Source organism: Podarcis liolepis (genome assembly GCF_965112155.1).
Source record: "Podarcis liolepis genome assembly, chromosome: 7".
Taxonomy (NCBI): Eukaryota; Metazoa; Chordata; class Lepidosauria; order Squamata; family Lacertidae; genus Podarcis; species Podarcis liolepis.
In genome coordinates this window covers 91,109,939-91,130,786 of record NC_139561.1, presented here as the reverse complement: position 1 = coordinate 91,130,786, position 20,848 = coordinate 91,109,939, and the positions used below count along the sequence as shown (strand labels likewise).

At 50.5% G+C, this 20,848-nt stretch overlaps 1 protein-coding gene and 1 long non-coding RNA gene across 2 annotated transcripts in view; one reads left to right on the top strand and one right to left on the bottom strand.

Annotated features, from left to right (window-relative positions):
• Positions 1-437, bottom strand: part of LOC310712949 — a 2,318,697-nt gene extending 2,318,260 nt beyond the window's left edge. Inside the window, exon 1 of the long non-coding RNA XR_014529032.1 lies at positions 264-437. This is a non-coding gene — a long non-coding RNA (uncharacterized lncRNA). The remainder of the gene's footprint in view (positions 1-263) is intronic.
• RTN2 (reticulon 2) overlaps positions 1-20,502 on the top strand; it is a 34,674-nt gene extending 14,172 nt beyond the window's left edge. The window contains exons 5-10 of the mRNA XM_083516280.1: positions 8,122-8,329; positions 10,299-10,437; positions 12,201-12,270; positions 14,954-15,000; positions 15,916-15,974; positions 19,762-20,502. Of these exons, the coding sequence (XP_083372406.1) occupies positions 8,122-8,329; positions 10,299-10,437; positions 12,201-12,270; positions 14,954-15,000; positions 15,916-15,974; positions 19,762-19,804 (566 nt within the window). The 3' untranslated portion in view covers positions 19,805-20,502. The remainder of the gene's footprint in view (positions 1-8,121; positions 8,330-10,298; positions 10,438-12,200; positions 12,271-14,953; positions 15,001-15,915; positions 15,975-19,761) is intronic.
• The last annotated feature ends 346 nt before the right edge of the window (positions 20,503-20,848 follow it).

Sequence of the window (20,848 nt, the reverse complement as noted above, 5' to 3'; positions counted from 1 at the left end):
CATTTAGTCGTGTCCGCCTCTTCGTGACCCCCTGGACCAGAGCGCGCCTGGCACTCCTGTCTTCCACTGCCTCCCACAGTTGGGTCAAACTCACACTGGTAGCTTCGAGAACACTGTCCCACCATCTCGTCCTCTGTCGTCCCCTTCTCCTTGGGCCCTCCATCTTTCCCAACATCAGGGTCTTTTCCAGGGAGTCTTCTCTTCTCAGGAGGTGGCCAAAGTCTTGGAGCCTCAGCTTCAGGATCTGTCCTTCCAGTGAGCACTCAGGGCTGATTTCCTTCAGAATGGAGAGGTTTGATCTTCTTGCAGTCCATGGGACTCTCAAGAGTCTCCTCCAGCACCAGAATTCAAAAGCATCCATTCTTCGGCAATCAGCCTTCTTTACGGTCCAGCTCTCACTTCCATACATCACTACTGGGAAAACCATAGCTTGAACTATACGGACCTTTGTTGGCATGATGATAATAATAATAATAATAATAATAATAATAATAATAATAATAATAATAATAATAATAATAATTTATTATTTATACCCCACCCATCTGGCTGGGTTTCCCCAGCCACCCTGGGCGGCTTCCAACAAAGTATTAAAATACAGTGGTCTGTTAAACATTAAAAGCTTCCCTAAACAGGGCTGCCTTCAGATGTCTTCTAAAAGTCTGGTAGTTGTTCTCTTTAACATCTGATGGGAGGGCGTTCCACAGGGCGGGTGCCACCACTGAGAAGGCCCTCTGCCTGGTTCCCTGTAACCTCACTTCTCACAGTGAGGGAACCGCCAGAAGGCCCTCGGAGCTGGACCTCAGTGTCCGGGCTGAACGGTGGGGGTGGAGATGCTCCTTCAGGTATACTGGGCCGAGGCCGTTTAGGGCTTTCAAGGTCAGCACCAACACTTTGAATTGCGCTCGGAAACGTACTGGGAGCCAATGTAGGTCTTTCAAGACCGTTGTTATGTGGTCTCAGCAGCCGCTCCCAGTCACCAGTCTAGCTGCTGCATTCTGGATTAGTTGTAGTTTCTGGGTCTTTAATTCCTCTGACATCGTGCGTTAAAAGCGTGTTGCAGAAAAGCAGCTGTTTAAGAGGAGCTTGGTTTGGGTCAAGAAAAAGTCCCATCCTGTTTTCACAAAACCTAGGATTCTGGGTAGACTGCCTCTGGAGCTGGAGGTTCCATCAGAACGGAAGAAAATCCTGGCTGCTGGGTCAGGTCAAGGGCACACCCAGTCCAGAATCTTTGTCCTCACAGAGGCAGCCCAGATGCCCCGTTGGAAAGCTCCCAGGCAGGATTCGAACACAAGAGCCCTCTACCGCCCTGCAGTTCCCAGGAACTGACATTCAGAAGCATTGCTGCCTCCCCGAATTTGGCCAATCCTCTTTTAAAGCCATCCAGGTTGGTGGATGTCCCTAACCTCCAAGTGGCAGGGAGTTCCACAGTCCAATCTGCGCTGCTTGAGGAAGAACCTTTTTTAAAAATATGCCCTGAACGTTCCAACATTCAGCTTCAGGAGAGAGGGAAAACTCACCCCTTGTTTGGCTGCAGATGGAAACCAGGAGTGCCCCCCTTTTAACGGAGAAATCTGAGGGCTCCCTTGGACAAAAAAACAGGGCCCCAGCTAGGAATACCAGAGCAAAACAGCAGCCAGGAGGCTTGGTCTTTATTGAAGGCTGTCGCGACAGGACTCCCACCTGCCACCAGGTGGAACAAGATGGAAGCCCCGAACAAAGGAGCCTCCAAACTTTTATTAGCTGTTCATCCCCATGTTACACCCCCCCCCCAAACTACATCACTCATACATCATGAAAGGGGAGGTCTGGTGGCCGTAATCTGAGCATCCTGGACCCTGCCCCATGGTTCCCCTTGCCCTCCACCAAACACCCATCAAGTGTATCAAAAGAGACATTTACATTTCCCTGTTTCCCAGCCAAGTTCATCACACCCTTTTGTCTTCATCTGGGTTTGTTCTTTCTGGAAGGGCTACCTGTCTGGCACTCAGGTATCAGGAGGCCAGGAATTATCACTCAGGCAGAGGGGCTGCTGAGTAGCTGAGCTCACATGTCTCTATGAATTTCTGAAGTTGTCCCAGTGAGCCAGTACATAGATGCATTTATCAGTGAATTCTTACATTTGGTATCGTGCAGCAAAGGCCCTTGGAATAGACAGGAAGAAACTGTGATGAAGTGTTTTGTGGGGACAAATCACAGAAGTCACAAAAGCGATTTTTCTGGTTTTGGTAGTGGGCTGCATGTGCATGATATCTGCTGGAGGGGCAACCCCCCCAACCTATACATAAATTCCTGCAACACCCTAAAATGACCATCTCCCAGCCGCCCCGCCCCCCCTGAATTTGGGTGTTTGCCTCCCTCCCTTTGGCCTCCCCGCCCCCACCTCCAAGTGATCGGAACCCTCTCTGAGCAAGCCAAGGCAGGAGATTCTGTGACGGTAAATGGCAGCTGGGATTCGTCAGCTATAAATAGCCCCCCCTCCTCTGCCCCGACACCCCCCTCCCAGGACTGGGCGCCCCTCCTCCAGCCAGACGCTCGTGAGAGGTTTCCGCAGAGCCGCGACGAGTCTTGGATCTGCGAGAAAAAGGGGCTCGCCATGGCTAACAGAGGTAGGAAACACCCCCCCCCAAAAAAACACACTTAAAAATATATCTATACCCCCCAAGGAGGCGCAGAGCTGGGTGGAGTTTAAAAGATGGGTGGAAGGACCTCTGAAAAGGGGGATTTCTTGCCAGGGAGAAAGATTGGGGGGGCTGTGTCAACCGAGGGTCTGGCAATTGGGCTACTTCGACACGGGAGGAGGGAAGATCTGGGAGGAAAGTGGACCCGATCCATAGAAGCTGTGTGCTGCTGTTTTGATGGACAAGGGCATCCTATATGGCATGGGGGGGTGTTGAGATCAGGGGAGGCAACGTTTTGGGGCGTGATGCGGGTGCCATAGGAGGTGGGTGGGTAGGTAGGTGGGACCCCCCCCCCAAATCCCTGCAGCCAGGGCCTGCCTTTTTCCGCCCCCCCTCCCATCGCAGCCTCTCTTTTCCTCGCTGAGTTGCCTGCCTGACATTTGGGGCTGTCAGTTATAGGGGTTGAACAGGGAGGAGTGTGTGTGTGATACTTCTGACAGCTGCAGGCATTTGGGTTCTTTTTCCATCCTCCTCCTCCTCCGCCGTCCTCCGGGATCGCTGGGGCCAACCGCAAGGATTCCCTTCCCCAACCCAGCGCCCTCCGGGTGTCCCAAACTGCAACTCCCATCTCCCGATGCTACACCTGGGAGTTGTAGTTTGGGACATCTGGAAGGCACAGGATTGGGCAAGGCTTTATCAGCTATTTTAAAATGAAGGCTGCATTTTAAATTGCATTTTAACCTGTATTTTAAATTGGGGTGTTTTCCCTTTTCCCCCTATTATGTTTTCACTGTGATTTTATTGGTGTTAGCTGCCCTGAGCCCGGCTCTGGCCGGGGAGGGGGGGGAATAAATAAAATTTATTATTATTTATTATAAAGGAGAATAGATAGCGAGTGGTTTAAGCCTTTTACCATTTGCCCAAGACCCTGGAGAGCAGCTGTCAGTCAGAGTAGACAAGGCTGAGCCGGATGGAAAAGACAAATAACATGATCCACCTAAACATTAGGAAGAACTTCCTGACAGTAAGAGCTGTTTGACAGTGGAATTTGCTGCCCAGGAGTGTGGTGGAGTCTCCTCCTTTGGAGGTCTTTAAGCAGAGGCTTGACAACCATATGTCAGGAGTGCTCTGATGGTGTTTCCTGCTTGGCAGGGGGTTGGACTCGATGGCCCTTGGGGTCTCTTCCAACTCTAGGATTCTAGGATTCTATGATCTGGCGTGAGGCCCTTTCCTTTGTTCCTGAATCCGCACCTGAGCACATATAGGAAGATGCTTGTTGCTAGAGGAGCCTTGGGTCCAGCGTTGTCTGCTCTGACTGGCAGCTGCTGTCTACCTGCAGGCTTGCAAACTCACCCAAACCTTTCAGCCCAGCACGGACTCTCCGATTCATCCTGTCGGAAAGGCGTGGCCTCCCCTTATTTATGGATTTATTCCATTGAACGTACACCCAGGCGGACTGTGAAACGAAAGCAACCCTCAGAGCAGTTTGCAGAGAAGACACTGAAAGGATTGGGCAGAAGAATGAACGGCAACCATTCTTTTGGAACGTTAAAATAACAGTTAACAGAAAACTCGCACTGGCTTCCCAGGCACCTGGGTTATCCAAACAAGGATTCTTTTAGCAGGTGCCAGAAAGAGGACGCTGAAGGCGGCCTGCCAGATATCACTAGGCAAGGAGTTCCAAAGGGTAGGTTCTGCCGCAATAAAAGACCCGAGTTCTTACAAATGCGAGACAGGGATTAGGTGGAACCGTAGCAGGGCCAGCTCCCCTTGAGCTTGGAGGGCAGGGCGGAAGAGGGAGGAAAAGCCACCGCAAAGCCACAGTGAGGATTGGTTGGGCTTTGGAGCCCTGAGTTCGGATCCCAGTCCAAATCCAAGCCTCAGGCTTCTTCATGGGGAGGGAGGCTCCTGGGGATGCAGGGCCTTCTCTGTGGTAGCACCTCCCAGGCAACTTTGGAACTCCCTGCCTAGGGACGCCAGGCTGGCTCCCTCCTTGCTGTCCTTCCCCTGGCAGGTGGAAAACTATTTATTCCAACAGGCCTTTGTGTTGTTTTTCAGATCTGAATTTTCACACAACACGTTGCTTTAATTCTATTAGAGTTCACTTAAGTTTTCAACCTTGGTGGGTTTTTTTAGCTTTCTGTGCTTTGAGCTGTGTTGTTTTCAGTTTGTCTGGGATATAACCAAGTGCAACAATGGCAATGATTAGGGAGGAAAGCCAGGGTGCCCCTGACCATGTGCAGAGTGCTTTCCCCATTGCTGGGGTGTAGCGGCAGCCTCTGGGTTGAGGAAGCAGGGTCTCCTGCGTCCAAAAGAGCAGCTTCCAGCTGGCAGCTCCCTCCTTCGAAACATAAGTGCAGGATGCGGCCGTTACACTTGGAGTGGGTGGGGCGGTCAGAAGAGGATTGATTTCTTCTCCTGGAGTGCTGAGTTTTCCCCCTTAGCCAGCGTGACCCACCTTAACCCTGAGTCAGGGGTGAGTGCCCGGGGCAGATAGGAGACCTCTCACCTCTGCCTCATGGGATCTCCTGCGGCCACAGAACCTGCTGGTTGGAGAAAGCTGGACAGGGGCCGGGGCATCACTCCCCCAGGACACAGGGATGGCCACCGAGTTTGGTGGCTTTCAAAGAGGACTAGACAAATTCATGGAGGAGGAAAAGGCTGTCGATGCCTCATAGCAGCCATGGCTGTGCTCTGCCTCCCCGGTCACAGGCAGAAAACCTGCTATCACTGGATCAAGTGCCTCGGTTTTCTTGTTTTTACTGTGAATTACTTTATCCACTCGGGACATGGGTGGCACTGTGGGTTAAACCACAGAGCCTAGGACTTGCCGATCAGAAGGTCGGTGGTTCGAATCCCCGCAACGGGGTGAGCTCCCGCTGCTCGGTCCCTGCTCCTGCCAACCTAGCAGTGCGAAAGCACGTTAAAGTGCAAGTAGATAAATAGGTACCACTCTGGCGGGAAGGTAAACGGCGTTTCCGTGTGCTGCTCTGGTTCACCAGAAGCGGCTTAGTCCTGCTGGCCACATGACCTGGAAGCTGTACGCTGGCTCCCTCAGCCAATAAAGCGAGATGAGCGCCGCAACCCCAGAGTTGTCCGTGACTGGACCTAATGGTCAGGGGTCCCTTTACCTTTACCTTTACTTTATCCACTCACTTCCCGCCCTCCCCTTCCACGCTTTCCCTATTTCCCTTCGGAAATGCTATTCCATTCATTCATTTTACCTATTTATCTCACTAATTAACACAGTTGCTCATAATTCGAGCCCTGCTCGTGTTTTCATCCTGCTATTTTAGTTCTTTAAAAGCTCAGTGAAAGGTCTCCAGTCCTCAAGGAACTTTTTCGTCGTTTTGGTCTCTAATCTTGCCTGTCCTCTTGCCAGTTCTGCATCCTCCGCCTTTTCAAAAGCTGTTCTTCCTCGGTTGGAACTTCTCCTTCTTCCCATCTTTGGGCGTACAGTGTTCGCGCTGCAAGTTCCCCAGCTTGGTTGAATTATTGAAATCAAATAGTTTCAATTGGATTTGGAACAAATGTGCAATTGATCTACAACTATTTTGTTTTTTTGTTAACTTCTTTTTATTAGTTTCAATTAGCTATACGACACCAAACAAAGACAAAACAACAACAAACATAAAAAAAAGAACATACAGTAATTCAACAACACATCCTTATTTGACTTCCCTTCAACTCGGTTTTGGACTATATTACAAAAGATTTCCTTTCTGCAGTTTCTTTTTTTCAACCTCTGCCACTATTTTGAATCAGATTATGTTACTGTATTGCCTTTTTCAGCGGGTCTTGCAAACTGCTATTCTGAATAATGCTTTTTATAGGGCGGGGTAGGGGGGCACTGGGGCGAGTTTAAGGAACCAAGCAGGCAGGGTCTAGAAAAGTTTTGGAGTGCGTTGAAAAGCCAGTGCTTTAAATTTCAGACCTGAGATGATGATGTTGCTCGATCCCTCATGGTGGTTCTGAAACTAGGTAGGCAAACTAAGGCCTGGGGGCCGGATCCGACCCAATCGCCTTCTCAATCCGGCCCACGGACGGTCCGGGAATCAGTGTGTTTTTACATGAGTAGAATGTGTGCTTTTATTAAAAATGCATCTCTGGGTTATTTGTGGGGCATAGGAGTTCATTCATTTTTATTTTTTTTTCAAAATATGGTCCAGCCCACCACATGGTCTGAGGGACAGTGGACCGGCCCCCTGCTGAAAAAGTTTGCTGACCCCTGTTTTAGTGCCTCCTGCTTCCCTTTTCTTGCCTGCTATGTTGCAAATCCCTACACCTTCATGAGGTCTAGCAACATGGGTGGTTCTCTCTACAGCACAATGAAGTTGCTGTTGCTTGCTTCGCTTTCTCCCTGCAGTGGCAGGGATTCGGTGTCAAGAGCAGGGCCAGATTTAGGTTTCATGAGGCCCTAAGCTACTGAAGGTAGTGAGGCCCTTTATATGTCCAGCTGTCCTTTGTCAACAACAAATTGCCGCTGTTTTTTGTGTTGAATATATGCTATATGGTAATTTATGAGCCTAATAGGTATCTCAGGGACACGGGTGGCGCTGTGGTCTAAACCACAGAGCCTAGGGCTTGCCGATCAGAAGGTCAGCGGTTCGAATCCCTGCGACAGGGTGAGCTCCCCTTGCTCGGTCCCTGCTCCTTCCAACCTAGCAGTTCGAAAGCACGTCAAAGTGCAAGTAGATAAATAGGTACCGCTCTGGCAAGAAGGTAAACGTTTCCGTGCCCTGCTCTGGTTCGCCAGAAGCGGCTTAGTCATGCTGGCCACATGACTGTACGCCGGCTCCCTTGGGCAATAAAGCGAGATGAGCGCCGCAACCCCAGAGTCGGCCACGACTGGACCTAATGGTCAGGGGTCCCTTTACCTTTAGTTATCTCAAGCCATTTGCACATGTTGCCGTGCAACCAGTCCATGCAGAATGTAGGCACCCTATATAGAGAAAGGAGCAAAGCAGTGATATTTGAGGGAGCAGGCAGGGCCCATGACTTACATCACAGGAGCCTACACAACACAAAACATTGTTGCTGTATGTAGGTTTTAATTTATTTGTTTTTTATCTTCTATTTTGGAAATGTACATCCAGTTGTTGTTTTTCCTTTACATTTTTTTGGGGGGGCCCCAAAAAAGTGGGGCCCTAAGCTAGAGCTTGCTTAGCTTATAAAGTGGTACCTCGGGTTAAGAACTTAATTCATTCTGGAGGTCCGTTCTTAACCTGAAACTGTTCTTAACCTGAAGCACCACTTTAGCTAATGGGGTCTCCCGCTGCTGCTGCTGCGCCACAGGAGCACAATTTCTGTTCTCATCCTAAAGCAAAGTTCTTAACCCGAGGTACTATTTCTGGGTTAGCAGAGTCTGTAACCTGAAGCGTATGTAACCCGAGGCACCACTGTACATAAATCCGGCACTGGTCATGAGGACTAGCAAGATGGGTGGTTTTTAATCTCTCTCCGCAGCATCATGCAGCTGTTTTTTCTCTTTTGCTTGCAGTGGCAGACTTGGTGTACTGGCGCGACACCCGCAAGTCGGCGTTCGTCTTCACCGCCTTGATGGTGGCCCTGCTGTGCCTGCTCCACTTCAGCATCATCAGCGTGGCCTCCTATGTCTCCCTGGCGGCCCTCAGCGTCACCATCTCTCTCAGGGTTTACAGCAAAATACTACTCGCCATCCACCGAGGGGAGGGACACAACCCTTTCCAGTGAGTGAACCACAAGGCACCCACCAGCCCCATTGTTGTTGTTGTTGTTTAGTCGTGTCCGACTCTTCATGACCCCCTGGACCAGAGCACACCAGGTACTCCTGTCTTCCACTGCCTCCCGCAGTTTGGTCAAAGTCATGCTGGTAGCTTCTATGACACTGTCCCACCATCTCGTCCTCTGTCGTCCCCTTCTCCTTGTGCCCTCCATCTTTCCCAACATCAGGGTCTTTTCCAGAGAGTCTTATCTTCTCATGAGGTGGCCAAAGGATTGGAGCCTCAGCTTCAGGATCTGTCCTTTCAGTGAGCGCTCAGGGCTGATTTCCTTCAGAATGGAGAGGTTTGGTCTTCTTGCAGTCCATGGGACTCTCAAGAGTCTCCTCCAGCACCATAATTCAAAAGCATCCATTCTTTGGCGATCAGCCTTCTTTGTGGTCCAGCTCTCACTTCCATACATCACTACTGGGAAAATCAGAGCTTGAACTATACGGACCTTTGTCGGCAAGGTGATGTCTCTGCTTGGCATAGAGGCTGTAAATACACAACCTAGGTCCATGGAGTCATGAAGAGTCGGACACGACTAAACGACAACGTTGGTTCCACCAGTCCTTGGCTCTGGCGCCCCCTGCTGTCTGCCTCCCTTCCCTCCATCCTGCCCCTTCCATCATCGGAGCAATGGTCTGGCTTAGGAAAAGGCAGGCCGCAGTGCCAGATTTACGTATAAGCTAAACAAGCGATAGCTTAGGGCCCCACTCTCTTGGAGGCCCCAACAAAATTAAAGGAAAAAAACCTGGATGTATATTTCCAAAATATAAGATTTGTTGTTGTTATTTAGGCGTTTAGTCGTGTCCGACTCTTTGTGACCCCATGGACCAGAGCATGCCAGGCATGCTTCCCTAAACTTCTCTAAACAGGGCTGCCTTCAGATGTCTTCTAAAAGTTTGGTACTTATTTTTCTCTTTGACATCTGCTGGGAGGGCGTTTCACAGGGTGGGTGCCACTACCGAGAAGGCCCTCTGCCTGGTTCCCTGTAACCTCACTTCTCGCAATGAGGGAACCGCCAGAAGGCCCTCGGAGCTGGACCTCAGTGTCCGGGCAGAACAATGGGGGTGGAGACGCTCCTTCAGGTATACAGGACCGAGGCCGTTTAGGGCTTTAAAGGTCAGTACTAACACTTTGAATTGTGCTCGGAAACGTACTGGGAGCCAATGTAGGTCTTTCAAGACTGGCATTATATAGTCTCGGCGGCCGCTCCCAGTCACCAGTCCAGCTGCCGCATTTTGGATTAGTTGTAGTTTCCGGGTCACCTTCAAAGGGAGCCCCACGTAGAGTGCATTGCAGTAGTCCAAGCGGGAGATAACTAGAGCATGCACTACTCTGGCGAGACAGTCTGCAGGCAGGGAGGGTCTCAGCCTGCGTACCAGATGAAGCTGGTAGACAGCTGCCCTGGACACAGAATTTAACCTGCGCCTCCATGGACAGCTGTGAGTCCAAAATGACTCCCAGGCTGCGCACCTGGTCCTTCAGGGGGCACAGTTGTCCCATTCAGGACCAGGGAGTCCTCCACAACCGCCTGCCTCCTGCCCTCTAAAACAGTACTTCTGTCTTGTCAGGATTCAATCTCAATCTCTTAGCCGCCATCCATCTTCCAACTGCCTCCAGACACTCACACACTCACTGCCTTCTGCCTGGGGCTCAGCCTTCCATCCTTGAATGGCACCCCCAAAATCCCCCTGCACCTTGCTTCCCAGTAAATCCCCCTCTCTCCAGGAGAGCAGCTGCAAAAGCATACCACAGGATCATAGACTTGGAAGGGCTCCCCAGAGCTCATCTAGCCCAACCCGCTCCCATACCACTTTGGAGGAGTATAATTTGAGCTGTGCAGCCAGGGATCTGCCAAGGGGTGCTTCTTAAGGTTGCCTTTGACAAGGTCACCTGACGTTTGCTCACCCACCCATCCTATCCTTGCCAGGGCCCAGCTGGACGCCGACTTGGGGCTGTCGAAGGAACAGCTGGAGCGCCTCACGGAGAGGGTCGTCTTCTACGTCACGTCGGGCACCAAGTCCCTCCAGCGCCTCTTCCTGGTGGATGACTTGGTGGAGTCCATTAAGGTAAGGAGGAGTCGGGCTGAACTGCCCCTGGATGTGGAGGTTCCGCTCAGCTGTCACGGAGCAGGGCCCGGTTGGCCGAGAGATACGTCCGATTAAATCCAACTCAAGAGTAGACCCTCTGACATGAATAGGCCCTAAGATGGCCATGTGTGCTGATGTCAACAGACCTGGTCCAAGCACCACCAGTTGTTGCCGACAGCCTGAAGGTGCAATTAGCCTGGCGTGTCACATATTTATTTTATATTTCGTGCTGTTGTTCCATCTACATCCCACCTGGTTTTAAACGCAGTGTAAGGAGTCTCTTAGGGGACTCTCTAAGGGGACGCGGGTGGTGCTGTGGGTTAAACCACAGAGCCTAGGGCTTGCTGATCAGAAGGTCGGTGGTTCGAATCCCCTCGACGGGGTGAGCTCCCGTTGCTCGGTCCCTGCTCCTGCCCACCTAGCAGTTTGAAAGCACGTCAAAGTGCAAGTAGATAAATAGGTACCGCTCCGGCGGGAAGGTAAACGGCGTTTCCGTGCACTGCTCTGGTTCGCCAGAAGCGGCTTAGTCCTGCTGGCCACATGACCCGGAAGCTGTACGCAGGCTCCCTCGGCCAGTAAAGCGAGATGAGCGCCGCAACCCCAGAGTCGGCCACGACTGGACCTAATGGTCAGGGGTCCCTTTACCTTTACCTAAGGAGTCTCTATGGGAGTATATTGTATTTAAAAATGGGGTATCAGAGTTTTTAGGGGGCTAACCAGGTAGGGATAGCAGGCTTGTTGGTTTTTGAATATCTTATGCCGATTTTTCAATTTTGTTGTTCTGTATGAGACAATGACAATAAAGATTATTGTACCTTTCCTCCAGGGAGCCGAAGGGGGTGTCCATGGTTCTGCTGCTCCCTATTTTATCCTCACAACAACCCTGCGGGGTAGGTCAGAACGAGAGCAAGCCAAATTACTGGCCCCCAAGGTCACCCAACAAGCTTCATGGCCTAGTGGGGGGATTCGAACTCTGCTCTTCCGGTTCCTAGTCTGACACTCTAAGCACTACACCCTCTGTGGCGGATGCTGGGGTGTGTGTGTGTGTGTGTGTGTGTGTGTGTGTTTGGAGAGGGGAACGGGTTCCGATCTCACCAGGGACACAGCTGGATGGGGACGGGGCACGGCTCCCAAGATTGCACTCCAGCTGGTCTCAGAACTTTTTCTGAGCCTAACGATATATATATATACAATATACGATATCTTTATTGTCCTTGTCCCATACAGAACAATGAAATTGAAAAGCTACATAAAACATTCAAAAGCCCCTAAAACCTCTCAAACCCCATTTTAAAATGCAATATACTATAGAGACTCCTTATGCTGCATTTAGAACCAGAATCGCATTTGCGTAGAAACTGTTTCTCAGGCGGCTAGTCCTGGTCTTTATAACCCTGTACCTTCTTCCAGAAGGCAGAAGCTGAAAGAGATCATTTCCGGGGTGCGCACTATCCTGCGCTATCTCTGCAGCTTTCTTATGGCACCTGGGAGTGTAGATTTGATCCAAGGTGGGAAGAGTGCACCCAATTATTCTCTCCGCAGTCTTTACAACCCTGGACAGCATTGCTTTTTCCCTGACTGTGCAGCTCCCAAACCACACACACAGACCATAAGTTAAGACACTCACCACAGCACAATGGTAAAATGCCATCAACAGGTCCTTTGAGAGATTGTTTTTCCAGAGGATTCTCAGAAAATATAACCTCCTGAGTCCTTTTCTTTTCTCCCCCGTTGCTTCTCAGTTTGCTTTCCTGTTCTACATCCTCACCTACGTGGGAGCCGTCTTCAATGGGCTGACTTTGCTGATACTGGGTAAGGCCGTGGGCTGGGCAAGGAGAAACGCATCTCAGGGCTGGGGCAGAGAGGAGAGGACCCCACCAACTGGGGGAACAAGGAACAACAGCCTTGCAGGCGGTCTCAGTGGTTCAGTCGAGATTCACTGCGCCACCTTGGACTAGTCCAGGGGTCTGCAACCCGCGGCTCCGGAGCCGCATGTGGCTCTTTTACACCTTTGCTGCGGCTCCGGGGCGGATACTAGCGAGGGGAGGAGGCGCATTGTGCGTCCCGACACTCCCCACTCTGGCGGGCGCTGTACTGGCTGTGACGTCGCATGGGGGCGGTGCGTGCGTTAGTCACGCACCGTCCCGACGTCACCTTCCCGCCCGCCCGCTACATTGTAAGGGGCATGTACGCTGGTCACTGCATTGAAAGGGGGCATGTACGCTGGTCACTGTTTTGAAGGGGAGTGAAGAACACACACACACAAAAAGGTAACTTGTTAATTTAACATTTATTTCTATGAGGAGCAGTAATTCTGAGGGGTCAAACAAAGAAATAATAAAAAAGTGACAAAAAAGTTATTTTTATAATGAGGAGTTTTGCGGCTCCCAGATTTTTTTTCTTCGGAAACGGGTCCAAGTGGCTCTTTTTGTCTTAAAGGTTGCAGACCCCTGGACTAGGCAGAAGAAGTCAGGGAGAAAAGTCTCCTGCGCCTTTAAGAGCAGCTGGTGAAGCTTTGTCACAAAACACCACCTGTTGCATTTATGACACAGGTGCCCTGCCAGATATATACAGTGGTACCTCTGGTTGCGAACGGGATCCGTTCCGGAGGCCCATTCACAACATGGAAAGAGCACAACCTGAAGCGCCGTATCTGCGCAGGTGCGCGGCGCGATTTGGCGCTTGTGCGCATGCACGAAGCACAATTTAGCGTTTCTGCGCATGCACGAGCAGCGAACCCGGAAGTAACGCTTTCTGGTCCTTCCGGGTCACCGCGGGACGTAACCTGAAAGAACGTAACAATAAGATAAGAAACTTTATTCGCATTAGACGACGGCCATAGCAACATAAAACACGCAATATACCGTATTTTTCACTCCATAAGGCACACCGGACCATAAGGCGCACCTAGTTTTTAGAGGGGGAAATCAAGAAAGCCTGTCCGCTTCTCCCAGAGCTTCTCGGGGCTGCTGGGGGAAGCCCGGGTCGTCCCCCCCCAGCCCCAAAGAGCAAAGAAGCCAAGACAGCGAGCAGGATCCATCCAGCCGGGAGAGGCTGCGCGCAACTACTGCAATTCCCCCACCTCCCACAAAAGCCCACAGGAGCCGCACACCCTTTAAGGAGCGTTTGGCTCCTGCGGGCTTTTCTACGTGTCAGTCCCTTCTCCCTCCTGGGGAAAAGCCCCCAAGAGCCGCGCGGAGCTTGTGTATGGCTCCTGGGGGCTTTTCCTGCCTGCCTCCCCCCTGCATTCGCTCCATAATACGCACACACATTTCCCCTTACTTTTTAGGAGGGAAAAAGTGTGTCTTATGGAGTGAAAGATACGGTATACAAATAAAATATATACAAATAAAAAAGACAGCAATTGGTAAAAAGAGCAATCAAATAACCAAGATTATCGTTCAGATAGTGGCCCTTAATCTCATTGCACCCTTGACGTAACATGAAGCAAATGTAACATGAGGTATGACTGTACCGTACTTTTCTGTGTATAAGACTAGTATTTTTTCCCTTTAAAAATCATGCAAAAAAAAAAAGTTGTCTTATACATGGGGAGTGCATAGGGTGGATGTTTGATTGGTTGATGCCGCAGCTGTTAGCAGCTATTGTGCGTGTTATTGGTTGCTGCGTCAACGGGTGGCGTTGACTGACTGACGCTGCTTCAATAGGGCGGGCGTTTGTCAGCTTCTGCCGGCGAGGGCGCAGATGAGAGGCGAATTTTGCGATGCGTGAGAGGTTTTCAGCAACCACCCCTAAAATCCTCTGCTAAAAAGTAAATATTTGGACTATTTGAAGAACAGTTGTAATAAACGGATTGCACTAGCAGGACCGCAGGAAGTTCTGTAAGGAGGACTACTTGAAAAAGACTTTGATGAGAATTATTAGTTAAGGATAATTAAAAGTAATAGAGAAATTAAGAAATGCAGAACAAGTAATAAAGAACAGAAAATCTTCAGAAGTTGTTGACGGAAGTCTAAAATATTGTATAAGATAAGAAGTTAGGTTAAATGATATGTTTTAAAAAACCAATAAAAATGTATATATATATTTTAAAATTCCTCTGCAAAAAAGCTCAACTCTGTGCCATCTCCCCCCATTTTCTTAAATTTGAGTCCCCCCAAAAGGGGGTGTCTTATACATGGGGGTGTCGTATACATAGAAAAGTACGGTATATATATTTTGGGGTGGGGAGTTTACACCAACGGTTCATTATTGCAACCGTTTCCTACTGCTGTTAAAAAGGGGGGGAGGCTTTTGACTAAAGGCAGTTTTAGGTTTTTTTAAACTACCACTGGAGAATCTGCCATGGTTCCCTGCTATTGCCTCTTAGATTTGCTTGAAAGAGACAAGATGAGCTGGGGTGGGTGGGGGCGGCAGGCCAGTTAACAGCCCAGTTGCAAGGTCTCTCTCGGTTAGGGTATCAGGGTGGGGAAGAAAGTCAGGGAGCAGTGTGGCAGATTTTTACTCTCATTTTTCTTTATTCTCCTTTCTGCAGGTGTGATAAGTGCATTTACCTTCCCTCTGCTGTACAGGCAACATCAGGTGGGTGTCCTGGGCAATGAAGGGGGGGGGGAGTGTAGCTGGAATTGGGAGACTTTACCCAAGGGAAAATTCAGTTCCTTTAAGGTGCGGCGGCCCCTTCTGCTGACATCAAAGCCCTTGAAGTGTTGGTGCTGACCTTTAAAACCCTAAACTGCCTCAAAGGCCCAGTATACCTGAAGGAGTGTCTCCACCTACATCGTTCTGCCTGGACACTTGAGTTCCAGCGCCGAGGGCCTCTAGCAGTTCCCTCGCTGCGAGAAGCAGCCAAGCTACAGGGAACCAGGCAGAGGGCCTTCTCGGTGGTGGCGCCCGCCCTGTGGAACGCCCTCCCACCAGATGTCAAAGAGAACAACACCTACCAGACTTTTAGAAGACATCTGAACTCCCATAATTACTGACCATTGTGGAGCTGAGGGCCAACAGCATTTGAGGGCAGGGTCAGCTGTCCCCCATCCTTGTTATGACCCTGATTGACTAAGGTCTGCACGAAGATCTACTGGGTTCAGACCTGCCCATCACTGACATGTTCTTGCATATTCCTTGTTTTGCCCTCTCTCACTGGGCAAAGAACCCTGGGAGCTGTAGTTCATTTATTAAGGTGCTCCAGGAGTGTGCAAACTACAGTTCCCAGGATTCTTCCAAGAAAACCGTGTGCTTCTGATGTTTGGGCATGGATTGCATGCAAGTCTAGGAACCCCTTAAGCAGCTGCTGAGTGCCTTTCGATTTCTCTGGAAAGCAGCTTTTCAAACATACCGGTGGAAGGCCAGCGTGCCTCTGAGCATGTATGGAGTGACACCTGAAGGAAGCAGCCTCTTTAAAGCACGCACAGACATATCCTGGAGCCTGAACGTCTTCCTGGCATTTCCAGCAAATCTCCGCTCACAACAGACCCTTTTCCCTTTTCCTCTCTCCAGGCACAGATTGACCAGTACGTGGGGCTGGTGAGGAACCAGTTGAGTAACCTCAGAGCAAAGTAAGTTGTGGGGTTTTTTTTGGGTGGGGGGTATTTTCTCTCCTTTGCCCCTGCCTCTTTTCCTTGCTTCTTCCTCAGCTGGGGAGGGGGCCACCAAATCTTTCCATTGCCCACCAGGCCTGGATCCTTGGTCAAAGGGGATAACAGTTCGATTCCCCCAACCCCAAGTGGGAATTTTGATTTCCTCTGCGGGGTTCGCCTTCTGCATTTCAAGTCCTGCCTTTGGTCAAGCTTGCGGGCCAAGCAGCACCCCCATAACTCTGCTGTCCTAGAATCATAGAATCCTAGAGTTGGAAGAGACCACAAGGGCCATCGAGTCCAACCCCCTGCCAAGCAGGAAACACCATCAGAGCACTCCTGACATATGGTTGTCAAGCCTCTGCTTAAAGACCTCCAAAGGAGGAGACTCCACCACACTCCTTGGCAGCAAATTCCACTGTCAAACAGCTCTTACTGTCAGGAAGTTCTTCCTAATGTTTAGGTGGAATCTTCTTTCTTGTAGTTTGGATCCATTGCTCCGTGTCCGCTTCTCTGGAGCAGCAGAAAACAACCTTTCTCCCTCCTCTATGTGGCATCCTTTTATATATTTGAACATGGCTATCATATCACCCCTTAACCTCCTCTTCTCCAGGCTAAACATGCCCAGCTCCCTTAGCCGTTCCTCATAAGGCATCGTTTCCAGGCTTTTGACCATTTTGGTTGCCCTCCTCTGGACACGTTCCAGTTTGTCAGTGTCCTTCTTGAATTGTGGTGCCCAGAACTGGACACAGTACTCCAGGTGAGGTCTGACCAGAGCAGAATACAGTGGCACTATTACTTCCCTTGATCTAGATGCTATACTCCTATTGATGCAGCCCAGAATTGCATTGGCTTTTTTAGCTGCCGCGTCACACTGTTGGCTCATGTCAAGTTTGTGGTCAACCAAGACTCCTAGATCCTTTTCACATGTACTGCTCTCAAGCCAGGTCCTCTTCATTACCTTTGCCTTTGAATTGCATTGATATCTCACCTTTATATTTATATTCATTTATATTTCACTTTCTGGAGAAATGTGCATACACACAAAAGCTTACACCCAGAACAAACTTAGTTGGTCTCTAAGGTGCTCAGCACACCAGAGGCTTCAGGATGCAGGCTGCTATCCGCAAGCCTAGGGAGCCCAGCGGGAACTCCCGCCAGACTCCCAAGGCTTGCGGATAGCTTCCTGAAGCCTGGAGAGGGAGAGGGGTTGGTGCGCACCAATGCCTCTCGCTCTCCAGGCTTCAGTGAAAGCCTGCATTCGCCCCATAGGATGCACACAAATTTCCCCTTCATTTTTGGAGGGGTAAAAGTGTGTCCTATAGGGCGAAAAATACGGTAAATAGGTACCACTCCGGCTGGAAGGTAAACGGCATTTCCGTGCGCTGCTCTGGTTCGCCAGAAGCGGCTTAGTCCAGCTGGCCACATGACCTGGAAGCTGTACGCCGGCTCCCTTGGCCAATAAAGCAAGATGAGCGCCGCAACCCCAGAGTCGTCTACGACTGGACCTAATGGTCAGGGGTCCCTTTACCTTTACCTCTACCTAGCCCACGACTCCAAGCACTGCATGACTTTGGCTCCTATTTCACTGCTGTTTGGAAGAGAGCGTCACCCGTGGGTGCAATGAATTTTCAGAAACTGAATAGCGTATGGGGTTTCTGTGTATATACCCTAGCCCCACAGCACCCCCTGGTGGCACACTGGGCCACTGCTACCAGTCCTTGTTCGGGACGAATAAATTATGGAGGCAGGCCCTTCAGATAAGCATTGGCAAGGGAAGCAGCTTTCCTACCCCTCCTGCAATAGCCAGAGCAGACTCTGCCAACCCGGTGCCCTCTCCAGATGTTTTGGATGACCATGTCTCCCCAGGCCCCAATCAGCACACCTGGAGGGGGCACCAGGTTGCAGAAGACCATAGTTAGATGTTTCTATGTTAATTGATCACCCTGCTGGTCACAGGCAAAGTTGGGACTGGTGGAAGTTGCACCAGTGTGCTCTCGAATTTGAGGGTGGGGGGACCACCCGTCGCCTCTAGCACTCACCTGCCGTGAGGAAGTTCAGAAGCATTTAAGAAGAACTGGCCTCGCTGCCCCCAGACCACAAGTTTGTCTGGACTCACATCCTGTTTTCAACCACAAGCCTCAAAGAAACTTGCACACACAAAAAGGAGATGCGAAAGTGTTTTGAGTTTCCCCTCTCGTTCTGTAGCCTTATGAGGCTTTGCCCTCGGGTGGGAAAAATATTGCACCTGGGAAAGGGAAGTGGGAGTCAACAGACACTCAAGGAATAGTTTCGGAGAAAAGGCTTTTATTTCTACCATCCATGAACTGGTAGAAGGAGCAAGTGTGATAAGTCACAAAAAGCATGCACGAGTTCACAGTCATGTGCACAAGCATATATACCCCTTCCAGTTCCCTCCCCCTTTCTCCTCCTTCCAGAGTCCTGCCCATGAGTTCCTTTGAGCATGAACAGAAAGCTGTCTTGGGACTATTGTGGACTCTTGGCAGGAAAGGGGGGGTGGTGAGAGCCTTGCGTTCAGCGTGTTCAGATGTGTTGCAACTAGAATGAGATAAGACTCGTTTCTCAGGCCTGCTATGAACAGAGCCTATTCATTAGCCTTTAAAAGTAACACTTTGCCCATGCACAGCATCTTGTGATGGAGCAGCGGAGAGCAGAGAAAAGAAGACAAAAGGAGTTTGGGACAGTTTTGAGGCCTGGGGTGATTATTGAAGCCTGGGGTGATTTCACAGACAGGATTTGGGTATTCTGTCCCTTCAGTTCGTCCCCCAGAATTTCACATCTGGATTAAGTCCTTAATGTGCATTTCGCTTTAGGTGTGGGGACTGGGCTGCTGCCAAGGGAATGTGCTCACCGGCTTAAACTCAGAGCTGTCACCTGTTTGCAGAGCTCTTGGAATGTGCATCGACTTGATTCATTCGTGGATTAAACCTGCATAAATGTGTACGCTGTGTTGTCGGGTGGGCCAATAGTTCAAAAGGGGGAAATAGACTACGGAACGCCCTGCCACAGGAAGCAGTGACAGCTACCAACTCTGATTGGCTTGAAAGAGGATTGAACAATTTCATGGAGGAAGAGAGGGCTTCTCCTGGCTACTAGCTGTGATGCCTCTGTGCTGCCCTCCAGTGTCAGAGGCAGCGATGCTTCTGAACATCAGTTGCTGGAAACGGCAGGAAGGGAGAGTGTTGTGCGCGGATCCTGTTTGTGGGTTTTCCCTGCAGAAGCGGGTTGCCTTCGCTTCTGGATGCGAACGGGGCTCCGGAACGGATCCCGTTCGCATCTAGAGGTACCACTGTACATACTCCCGTACAACTGAGATTTGGGCTACCATAGAAAAATTGACCCTGAGGCACCCCAAAGGGCAACTTCAGCATTTCCCTAGTAAGCTACCGTATTTTTTGCTCTATAAGACTCACTTTCTCCCTCCTAAAAAGTAAGGGGAAATGTGTGTGCGTCTTATGGAGTGAATGCAGGCTGCGCAGCTAACCCAGAAGCCAGAACAGCAAGAGGGATTGCTGCTTTCACTGCGCAGCGATCCCTCTTGCTGTTCTGGCTTCTGAGATTCAGAATATTTTTTTTCTTGTTTTCCTCCTCCAAAAACTAGGTGCGTCTTGTGGTCTGGTGCGTCTTACAGAGCGAAAATATGGTGTTTTATTCTAGACGATGTCCTGCAGATAATTTTTTTTAAAAGCAAAAAACTCTTTCCACTCGCTACTGGCTTAATTTCGTCTCTCTCTCCTTTCCTTCCTAGGATGCTGTCGAAGCTGCCGACGGCCAAAGCGAAAGCCGAATGAATGAACCCCCCTCTCCTGCTCTGACCCCCTTCCACACACACACGGATATATATACACCCACACATACCTCCTCCTCCTTCTGCCCCTTTCCTTCCCTCCAGCTGCCCACCCACCCCTTCCCAAAGAGACCCTCCTGACCTCTCACCTCCCCCCCCCCCGCCTGCCATGGCCTGGACACGACAGAAAGCCACTTGCCTTCTCCAGTCAACCCCCCCTTTGCTAACTGCGTGCCAGAGACGTCCGTTCTCCCAGCATAGTCCTCTGGGTGGCTGCCGTCCTTGGGCATAGTTGGCACAGCTTGGAGGGCGGCACCCTTCCTGTTGCCCAAGGGAATTCCAGGAAGCTGTGGCTGTTTGGGGGGGCGGGCTGGGCTAAGGCCCCTTTCTTACCCTAGTGCCACCCTCCCCGGTCTCCCTCCCTGCCTGCTGAATTTATTTCTTAAGGGAAAGTTGACACGGACCCACCAGCCTTGGAGGAACACCTTCTTTCTCCAGGAGAAAGGCTCCGTCTTAAACAGGTGCCCAAAGCTGGCCAGAGCACACAATCGACCTCTACGCACCTTTTTATGTTTCTTTCTTTCTCCCGGGACGCTCCACTTTCTGCCATACCCATCCCGGCCAACGACGGGGTTGGCGTGAGCCGGTTCTCAATCTTTGCCTGGATTTACACTTTAATAAAAATGGTTGTTGGGGAAAAAAACAACAAGTGTCTGACGTGTGGCCTCCTGACTGTGATTCTTGCATTGGGGGTTGGGCTCATGTACGGATGGGCTGCTGGGGGGTGGGCGGGATGGGGGGGTGACGTGAGAGCGCCTGCATTTGCCCAAATCACCCACTCCCCTTTCCGCACAGTTTGTAAAAGGGGCAGAGCGGACCCAGTCTCCCCTCTGCATTGCTGGCCGGCCGGGGGGTGGGCGGTCTCCAAATAATAATGCACCCTTCACAAAACATCAAGGGCCTTCAAACGCTACAGGTGGAGCTATAAAAGAGGAAAGGTAGCAGAAGGCATTGGAGGCATTCGCATTTGGAAATGTAAGACGATCCT